The sequence below is a fragment of the Cynara cardunculus genome (assembly GCF_001531365.2).
Source record: "Cynara cardunculus var. scolymus isolate 2C chromosome LG 2, CcrdV1, whole genome shotgun sequence".
Lineage (NCBI taxonomy): Eukaryota > Viridiplantae > Streptophyta > Magnoliopsida > Asterales > Asteraceae > Cynara > Cynara cardunculus.
The window spans coordinates 65,390,156-65,400,953 of NC_037529.1; the positions used below are offsets into that span (position 1 = coordinate 65,390,156).

General features: G+C 34.4%; 2 protein-coding genes across 4 annotated transcripts; one reads left to right on the forward strand and one right to left on the reverse strand.

Annotated features, from left to right (window-relative positions):
* Nucleotides 1–1,950: 1,950 nt before the first annotated feature.
* On the forward strand, nt 1,951–4,908 carry LOC112507036 (60S ribosomal protein L7-4-like). Its single transcript, XM_025111428.1, has 7 exons — nt 1,951–2,036; nt 2,725–2,916; nt 3,069–3,166; nt 3,291–3,348; nt 4,090–4,169; nt 4,257–4,359; nt 4,548–4,908. The coding sequence occupies exons 2-7, from the start codon at nt 2,734–2,736 to the stop codon at nt 4,761–4,763; spliced, it is 738 nt and encodes a 245-aa protein (XP_024967196.1). The 5' UTR covers nt 1,951–2,036; nt 2,725–2,733; the 3' UTR covers nt 4,764–4,908.
* A 2,268-nt stretch (nt 4,909–7,176) lies between these two features.
* Nucleotides 7,177–10,225, reverse strand: LOC112505789 (glucan endo-1,3-beta-glucosidase 12-like). Of its 3 annotated transcripts, none has more exons than XM_025109784.1 (4): nt 10,005–10,225; nt 8,603–9,919; nt 7,538–7,577; nt 7,177–7,495 (listed from the first exon to the last, which is right to left on the reverse strand). In XM_025109784.1, the coding sequence occupies exons 1-3, from the start codon at nt 10,057–10,059 to the stop codon at nt 7,543–7,545; spliced, it is 1,407 nt and encodes a 468-aa protein (XP_024965552.1). In that variant the 5' UTR covers nt 10,060–10,225; the 3' UTR covers nt 7,177–7,495; nt 7,538–7,542. The 3 variants fall into 3 exon arrangements, with proteins under 3 accessions (XP_024965552.1, XP_024965551.1, XP_024965550.1); XM_025109783.1 differs by having other exon boundaries at nt 7,177–7,501; XM_025109782.1 differs by having other exon boundaries at nt 7,177–7,577.
* Nucleotides 10,226–10,798: the final 573 nt, after the last annotated feature.

A 10,798-nucleotide genomic window follows, 5' to 3' on the forward strand; every position in this document is an offset into this window, starting at 1 on the left:
TGTGGGTAGTGAAACCAAGCTTTAAAGAAAATTATAAGAACTTAGCGTTATGTTTTCTCTTTATTTACCTCAAACATCCATCTTTTTTGTCGTGTCCTCCAACTGCCTCCACATCCAAGAGTTTTTTACGATCAATAAACTCATGTACAAGTAAATTGAATAAAATAACAGTATATTGTGGGTGATTCAGTTTTGGAATTTTTTACACGCTTAGATGTGTCCCCAACCACCTAAAATTCTGGATCCGTCACTGATTGTTGGGATTTGTTTAGGAACATATTAGAAACATAAACAAAAAGAAAATCCTATATTTTGCAATGAATCACAAATGGGTCACATGTCGGGTTGGGATGCGGTTATCGGGTAGAGAAGAAACACCGAGATCCACTTTATCTGGACCGGGTTTTCACCGGTGGGTTGGGTGCAAACAAGATGCATTTGAATGTATGATTCAAGTCATTGGGTTGGGTTAGGATATTGGGCCGAAGCTGGTTTATGAAATTGGGCATTTAGATTTTGGAGAACAATAATAAATATATAAATGATTAAATTAATTCTGATAAACAAATTTAATTATTTATACCATCTTAAACTTATCAAAATGGTCCCAATATAATTACATTTTATCCCCTGTAAATGTTTAGATTTTGATACTCTAAGAACTCGATGTCGTTGCATGATCCTGTATTTGATGAGCCAAAATTGACATGTTAGAATGCCTATATTTGTCTTAATATAAAAACTATAACTCTAGAAGAATACTCATACAATACAACGAGATAATATTTCGTTTTTTTTTCTATGTCAATATAATACGATATTATGTGACTTTAAGAAATCGATAATGTTTATCTTCATAAAAATTTAAAAAAAATCAATATTAGTATCAAATTAAGTATTTAAAAATTCTCGTTTTTATATGTAATTTCTTTAATTCAATTTTTTTATTATAATTTAATTTATATTTAATAACGAAATAATTTATGTTTGATTTAATGATATAATTTTTTATAAGGATAATAATTAAGTATTCTGTTAGAACTCAATGATTATCTTAATTATATTTTGAATTTTTCATACTTAAAATGAAACGTTTATCTTGTATTTGACTATATTTATCTGCAGTTAGTTACCCGAATTCAAACATGAATCTTTAATAAGTCGTATTTGCGCACAATTTATTTGTAATCTTGAATTTTAAGTAATATACATCAATAAACGGTACTCCATGCGTAAAAAAAATGTTTTTTAAAAGTTTTTGTCAAATGCTTTATAATATAGTACAAATATAGATTAATTTTATTAAAACTAGAAGGGTGCTCACATAATATAGCTAGATATATCTCAATTTTAATGTTTCATTTTATTATTTATCTTTGTCGATATAATACGGTTTTTAGTGATTTTTGAGAAAACGATAATGTTTTTATTTTTGAATAAATATAAATTTAAAGATACCATTAAAATTTGGAAATATATATCATTAATAGTATCAAATTTAATATTTAAAGTTATCGTTTTTGTATAATTTTTAAGTATTTTATTATAACTAGTGATACTCCTAATTATATTTTAGATTTTTATATTCAAAATGAGATATTTATCTTGTATTTGATTATGTTTATCTATAGTTAGTTGCACAAATTCAAAAATAAAGCTTTAATAAGTTGTACTTATGAACAATTTACTTATGATCTTGAATTTTATGTAATATGCATTAATAAACAATACTTTATGCATAAAAAATAATTTTTTAAAAGTTTTTTTCAAATACTTTATAATATATATCTATAGATATATATTATACAAGCCGAAAACAAAGTGGCACGCGTTTGGCCCAATTATGATGGACATTTTGGCCCATTTAGTTATAGTCAACTTTAAGCCCATATATTTGACCATGACAAGACAAACTAACCCTACAAAACCCTAATCCCCAATTTCTTTTCAGAGCTCGATAGTTTTAGTGAAGAGACGTCCCCTTTGCCGGCGGTGACTCTTACGGCTGCTTTTTCCCAACCATACATTCAATCACCGTAAGTTTCTAACTCCTTTCTCTCACCATCTCGATTTAATGCATGTTCCACTACATCGTTTATAGTGGGTAGTTTTACGTATGATTCAGTTCATACATCGTTTCTTCTAGTTTACATCGTTCATTTGATTCGTATATGTAATCCTTTGGCTAATTGAAAATACGAGTAGAACAAGAATGAATCGCTGCAAATTACTTGATGCGTTTGAGATTTTCTTTGGCACTGGTAAATTTTAGTTAGGTAAATTATGAGATCAAGCAATTTAAAATTGACGAGGAGTTTGTTGGTAGTGTTATAGCAATGCGTTTCTATCTGATGTTTTAGGTATCAGGTTTTATGCCCTTGTCATGGAAATTGTATACGATTGGTACTGAATTTGATGTAGAAAGGAAATTTATTCACCCCGAAATCGTTTGTTTGTAACTGTGTGAATGGCCTATCCGTATTAATGTATGGAATCGGATGTCATATTTTCATCATTGTGCTTCTTCTTTTTCAGTGAATTTACGATAATATTATTGGCATATTACTATTTTGTATCGAAATTTTGTTTTTTATGACTTCTGAGAAATAAGTTGGTTTAAATTTTATTTGAAGCCTTTGAGACTAGTCTTAAGCTAGACGTACATAGTGCATAACCGTACAGCAATGGGAGGTCATATTGACTTAATAATATAAGTGTTTTTAGTGTGAAGAAATGGTTGAAGTTGCAAAGGCAGGACAAGTTGTTCCTGAGTCCGTATTGAAGAAGCAAAAGAGAAGCGAGGAATGGGATTTGGCAAAGAAGCAAGAGTCCGAACTCTTGAAGAAGAAGAAAGCTGCTGACAGAAAGTTGATTTTCAATAGGGCAAAACAGTACAGCAAAGAGTATGAGGATCAGGTATGGTCATTTCTGCTTCTTTTTGTTTTGAGGTCTGTTTCTGTTTCTAATATTTTGGTTCCAAGGGAGTTGGTTCTTTTGCGGGTGGGATATGTTGGGCTTGTCTAGTTTGGTTGTTTTGATTACTGATATATGTGGATTTTGTTTTACAGCAAAAGGAGCTAATCCAGTTGAAGCGTGAAGCAAGGTTGAAAGGGGGATTCTATGTGAATCCTGAAGCCAAGATGTTGTTCATCATTCGTATCCGTGGGTGAGTGTTGTCTCTTTATTTCAGTTCTCTTTACTTTTGTTTCTGCTACTTTGTTCCCAATTTTGTAATTTTTTTTGCAAATGATACAAGTGTAATACTTTTTGTTCTTGTTTGAAATGTTCAGTATCAATGCCATGGACCCTAAGTCAAAGAAGATCTTGCAGCTCTTACGTTTGAGACAGGTAATTTTCCAAACTGCTTTATGTTGTTTCGTTTGACTGTTCTTTCGTGTGGAACATATGTTGATAATTGGGGTATATATGTGTAAAAAGGGAACCCAAATAATGGACAACAGAGGAGCCTCTATTAAATGAAGTGTAAACGCCCTTAGTATTTACAATGGTTGGATTAAAGTAGATGGTTGGTTTAGATGGGTTCTTTTGTTTATGCAGTTTCTCATTGGGTAGCTGATGAAACGAACTTGATAGAATATGTGCTCAGTATTGTTATCAAATACATGTTTTCAGGGTTAGAGGGAAGTGATTTTAGTTGTATTCACCTTTGTTATCAAAGCGACCCTTGTTGGTTAAAGATGCACGTCTCTTGCCATTGATTGATGACTTTTTTTTTTGTAAGGGTGTCCGGGCCAAAGCCCGACTAATCCCCGGCAATTTTTGGAGGCTAAACATGGCCCCACTTAAATGTCGCCAACACTCCCCTCCCAGGGCTCGAACTCGGATTCATGACTATGCCATGCCCAAGCCTTACCACTAGGCTGGAAGGTCTTTGATTGATGACTTCATGGACATAATTTCATAAAATCAACACGAAGATTCATCTGGTTTTATATCGTTGTTTTAAATGCAATCCAATTGGGAAATGAGATTCATGGAACTTTGTAAAAGTTTCATTGAATCTTTATATTTTTTGTGGTTTTCTTATTCTCCATGCATGTGTTTGATCTTTTTGTTTCTAATAACCAGATATTTAACGGTGTCTTCTTGAAAGTCAACAAGGCAACATTGAATATGCTCCACAGGGTGGAACCATATGTTACTTACGGGTGTGTATCTTTGCAAGTGGATTAGATTAAATTTGTCGAGTCCTTCATTACTGATTGTTCATTGAATACATTCTTCCTTCTTCACAGGTACCCGAATCTGAAGAGTGTTAAAGAACTTATTTACAAGAGGGGGTATGGAAAGCTCAACAAACAAAGAATTCCCCTGACTGACAATTCTATTGTTGAACAAGTCTGTTTTCTTTCTCAGTTCTCTTTTACTGCTTGTTTACCTTTTCACCATCCTGAACCAAACTAAACCAAACAAATCCAGAGGGCAAAAAGACCATAACGCCCATCACTTAACAGCAGCAGCTAACGGCCCTAACGACCGTGTAATGACGATTGAGTGATTTATATTTGTGTGTTTGTGTTGGACAGGGTCTTGGTAAATTCGGGTTGATCTGTGTGGAAGATCTGATTCATGAGATCTTGACTGCTGGTCCTCACTTCAAGGAAGCCAACAACTTCCTGTGGCCATTTAAGCTGAAGGCACCTTTGGGTGGGTTGAAGAAGAAGAGGAACCACTACGTTGAAGGCGGAGATGCTGGAAATCGTGAAGATTTTATCAACGAGCTCATCAGGAGAATGAACTAGATACATCGACTCTTTTTGCTTTGCTTCCCGTAATCGATCTCTTGTGAGGAGGAATTTTTGAATTTTATGCTTTACTACTTTTGCAACAGTAGCATCATGTCCATGGCGTCGTCTTATTACAACCAAACATTTGTTTTTCTGCCTACTTCACATTATTTGTGCGTCTTAAATCCACAGGGAATGTTTGGACTCAAGAGCAATATATGATTGCCAGGCGGCTGATTGTAAAATGCTTATTGGGTGAGCATGACAAAGGACTAATAAGCATATAATGTAAGAGCCATAACAAATTGAAATCCTAAAATCCTTAGTCTTATTGATTCCTCAAGAAATGTCATCCAAAATCATAACAAATAGTACATGGCCTTCTGCCTATCCTTGGTGTAGTCTTATTGCCACTAGGGTCTTGACGGAAATCATCGACTGTCCATATGTATTGTGGATCGCTCCGACATACGCTCCTTGCAATTACTTGCCAAGGAACTCTATCTTAGGCATTCTTTAGATTCATCAACACTTTGGTTTATTTAGTTGTCGGGTAGTCCTAAGCGTACGAATTTTCAAATGGACAACTAAAGGCTTGCTAATCAACGGTGTAACATGACTTATATGTCCGTGTCAACTAATATCTATCTGGATCTATTTGATTTCTTTGTAAATCAAAGATTTGCAAAAGTAAAAAAAGGATTTCTACACTATACGTATCATAGACTTAAATATGACAGGGATTTGAACCCATGTTTTTTATACTTTTACAAGAGAGGCATGTGAGAAGGATTGTAACAAACTTTTCTTCCAAGCCCGATGGGGCAATTTTGGGCTTCAAAAGTAACACAAAAATCAATTTATACATCACAAATCGATAATTGCGGGGTTTAGTTTTTTCAAACATATGCAAGTGTTTCAAACCCATCAAGCCTTTTTTTTTTTATTAACCTGGGTATCCAACCAGCTATGCGAGCTGACCAATCCAGAGTGACCACCTGCTTTGCAGATAGCTTGGAGTTACCGCATTTGAACCTCCGTGGCTACAAGGGGATTTTTATTACTTCTTGGATTTGAACTAAGGCCTCCTGATACTTTTGATATTTGAAGTCAATTTCAAACCAATCAAACACTATTCTTATGATTATTAATCCTTATTATTTGATGAAGTGTTGAAGCATTGTGGTATTGATTGAATCTAGTTTTTGAAGATGAAAATGGATTTGATTTGTTTAAGAATGAGAATGTGTGACATATGACCAATTTTATATTAAAATGGTATTGGTTTAATCTGAAGGACAAAAAATAAGCACATTACAAGAGTGGTAGTGGTAAATAGTAATGGATGTGTAATTGGGTCACAAGAGCCACCAATAATGGAATTTGTAAAGGTAAGTGCGAGGCAGACAGGCAAGGGGAATCTCTGTCTCATGTCATTCGGATTTTACGTAAATGTATATTCATCACAAACCACAATTATTATATATATATATATATATATATATATCTTACACACACACATATATATATATATATATATTATAAAGTATTTGATAAAAAATCTTAAAAACCATTTTTTATATATGAAGTACTAATTATTGATACATATTACTTAAAATTCAAAATTACAAGTAAATTGTGCGTAAGTACAACTTATTAAAGCTTTATATTTGAAATCGTTTAACTAACTGATAAAAATAATCAAATAGAAGATAAACATCTTATTTTAAATATAAAAAATCTATAAAAATAATTAGGATAATCATTGAGTTCTAACAAAATACTTAATTGTCATATTTATAAAAAGTTATATTATCAAACCAAAAATAAAAAAATGAATTAAAGAAATACATAAAAAATGAAAAAATTTAAATAATTAGTTTGGTATGAAATCAAAAAGAATTTCAATTCTTATGATATCTTTATATTCATATATTATTCAAAAATAAAAACATTATCGTTTTCTCAAAATCACATAAAATCGTATTATAAAATCGACTGAAACAAAAAAAACACTAAAATCAAGATGTATATCTCTGCATTGTGCGGGTACCCTTCTAGTATATATATAATTTAATTGAATTTTTATTATAATTCAATTTAGGTTTAATAGTGAAGTAATTTATTTTTTATTAACAACATAAATTTTATAAAGATGATGATTCTTTTAGAACTTAATCATTATCATATTTATATTTTAGATTTTTTATATTTAAAATAAAATATTTATCCTATAATTGATTATATTCAATTAGAATTAGTTTTGCAAATTCAAAAATAAAACTTTAATAAGTTATACTTACACATGAGAACAAAGAATATTCAAAAAACTTGCAACCAACTATTTTCATGAAGCATTCATGGTAATAGTCTCATGAATATGTATAACAACATTAATCTCTATATGAATCTGTTAAAAATAAGAATTCAAATAGTGAAGGATCCTATGCAACTTTAAGATAAAAAAAACACCACTTTAACTTTGATGGTTAACAGCAGCAGCAGCAGGAGGAAGGTTGACCACTTTACTAAATTCCCACTTATTTTCAAGCACCTACTGGTCTTATTATATATGAATACTACAAATTTCATATCATTATCATTATCATCATAATAATAACCATTAATTCCAAAATGAATTAATTATACCCACTGTCACTGACTCACTACCAACATTACAAAATCTACCCATCAAATTCAAAAACATTTACTAATCTACACTTAATAAATACTCCCTTCACCTTCACCTTCACCTTCACCTTCACCTTCACCTTCACCTTCACCTTCACCTTCTTCAATAGCCTGTGGGGAACTCACATTTCCCATATTCTGCAAAACAACATCAAACCCATTCACTAATGAATAAAAGCAAGTGTCTTTCTTTTCTTTTCTTTTTTTATGCTCATAAATATTCAAAATCTTGACCACTTCTTTAACTTTTGGGACCAATCTTGAATGGTGAAATCAAATTAAGGTAAAAGCAGCATTTATTGAATATTCATTTAGGCCCATAATCCAAACCCATCTGCTACTACTACTTTATTTGGCCCACTCCACTCCAACATCATGTCAGAAGAGTCAGACAAGAACCACCGTCAAACTACATACAGTCCAGGTGCGCATGTTAGTCAATGCCAATTAAGTCTCCATGTCCTTGATATTACCAAACCATAACTATATTAAAACATTTCATGTATTGAAATAAGATCTAAGACATTAGACAACAAAAACTTTAGGAAATCGACCGAAATGGCTATTTCTCTCTCATCAATTACCCATTCTTTTTACTACCTAACTCCTCTACTTAGAAATTGTTTAGGAGAGCAACCAATCGATGTGAGAGAGACGACACCAAAATGGATGAAATTAAGAAACTGCACTTAACAAATTGAAACCCTAAAATCCTTGGTCTTATCGAGTGTTTCAAATCCATGTACCAAATTCCCCTTAAGGGGCTGTTTCGCAATTAGGGAATGGTTTGGTTCAAAATGATTAACAGACTCTTATAATATAGTACAAAATGAAATATAATTGTTTGGTAATTGTGCAAAATGAAATAAACGCTCTTAATGGTTAAGGGAGATTCAGGACAAAAAATCATTCAAAGGGTTTTTTTTTTTTTGTCAAACAAGAATCCCCACTTAACAATTCAGAGGTTGTCTCGTCTCGTCTCTTAATAAAAACTATCATGAGGTAAACAAACAACCTCTAAATCATACCATCATGTTTTATTTTACTAATTTCTGTTTTAAATATCATATTCCTGATTATTTAAATTATTTAATTTAACAAAATCTAATAATAATTTGACTTTTGTGAGTGAAATGGACGAGGGAGGACGATAGGGTACGTACTAGGTGGCTGTGTTACCGTATGGGCGGCCCCACCAAAATAACAAGATCCAGCTGCACGTCCCGTCTTCTGATAATAGCTATTGAACGCGAACGATGCGTGTGCCTCTACCGTGTTAGGATCGTAACACGTGGAGCCTGGTTGAATCGAACGGCAGTCTGCACCTCCTTCCCCACACGCATAATCTAGAGCCACCTGCAGCCTCTCTTTTCCCACATCGCTTGCTACACACCAAGTCTGCCCCGAAACCGACCCGTTTGTTGGAGTTGAAACCCTCACTTGACCTCCGCCGACATCACCGGTCACCGGCGATTGTTTGTCTCTGTAATCTTTCAAATCCTCCGCCGTGAACGGAACATTGTACACCTTTTGCTGGTTCGGGTAAAACAAACCGTAATTCCTCTCCGATGACGGTCCGTTTTTATTGTTCTCGTTAAATAGTGCGAAGAGAAAAACGGTGAGATCTGCTTTCGGCCGGAGAGGTGTACCGGCGCCGGTGAGGATGCGTTTCACCAGGTTACCGTTGTAAGCGGCGGCGTTTTCGACGCTAGCTCCGACCTCGTTTTCGTCACCTTTAGACGGCCAACCAGTCTCCGTGACAACCAACGGGATATCGTCGTACTTCATCGCCGACATTGCTGCAAAAACGGCGTCGATTTGAGCGTCGAAGAGGCTGAAGTAACGTAAACCATTGCCGCCGTCGGGAACACCAGGGTTTTCACGGAAAAGTGCGTAATCGAGGGAGATGACGTCGGAGTTCGACTCGTATGCAAAATACGGGTAAGCGTTAACCATGAGATAAGATCCGGTTTGACGCAGGAGTTCGAACATGGGTTTAAAAACGGGTTCGATGAGTTCGGTTCGGAAAGATCCGGCCGAAGACGGGTACGAGCTCTGTAACGCACTCAATGCAACCGGCGACGAGATTTTGATATCGGAATGCAGATTAAATTTAACGAGAGCTTGGTGTAGGTTTTTCATGGCAGGTACTAGAAACCCGGTTGTATTCTTCGGATCGACGAACACCTCATTGCCGACGGCGATGGCTTCGATTTGCGTATGTGGATGGTAAACGGCGACATTCCGTTCGACCCATTTGTAAGCAAACGACTGTTTTTTAGCGGCGGCGGAGAGGAGCTCGTTGGGGAGGTCGACGGTGACCTTAATGCCGGATCCGGCTAATGATTTGAGCACAGCCGGGTCTGTATCGTAGACTTTAACCCGGTGGATTCCTTGAGATTTGATGAGGTTAACGACCTTGGAAGGTGATGGTAGATTGTTGGCGATTCGACCATAGTTGACGCCGATTGAACCAGCATCTGCATAAATGTAAATAAAAAAGGCATGAAATCCATGAGAAGAAATAAGTAAAGAAATAAGTAGAGAAATGGTATGTGACGGTACCTGCAAATGTAAAAATGGCGAGGAGGAAGAGTGAAAGCAGCGGTGCGACTGCCATGGTTGGTTGCTCCGAAAAGGGAGCAAAAGGAAAACGTTTTCTAAGGATAGTGGCGGGAGGTTAGAGAGAGGAGGTTTATGTTAATGGCGGATGAATCGGACCCAATGTGACCCATGTTTTATGGGAATTTACCCATCTAACCATGAGTAAAGCAAAAGCATTTTGCTTGTTCCATTAGCACGGAGTCCAACCCACATACGGTTATTTTTTCCATTTACCAAGCAATTCTTCGGTAAGTGTTTATCGATAAAATTTTATATTATTATTTTTTTATTAGGTAAGATTTTAGTTCATCAAAATAACATTATACGCAACAATTTACCTGGTAAGTGCTTACCATGGTAAGAGTCGTCGTCTTCACTTACCGGATAAGACTCTTTGTCCTTGTCTCGCTCTTACCACGTAAGATTTTTTGTTCTTATCATATTCATTCGGTAAGGTAATCTGACTTGGTAATCGCTTATCCGGATAAGCGTTTGGTAAACGGCCAAAGTAAAAAGTAGGTTTAAATGTTAATGTTTTTTAGAAAGAAATTTACAAGCAGGAGTATATTTAGTAATATTATAAGGATATTCATGGAATACAGCAAGATACATCTTGATTTTAATATTTTATTTTATTTTTTATCTCAGTCGATGCTATAATATGGTCTTATGTGATTTTGAAAAAGCGATGATATTTTTATTTTTGAATAAAATATAAATTTTATGATATCGCAAAAATTTGACAAAAAAATATC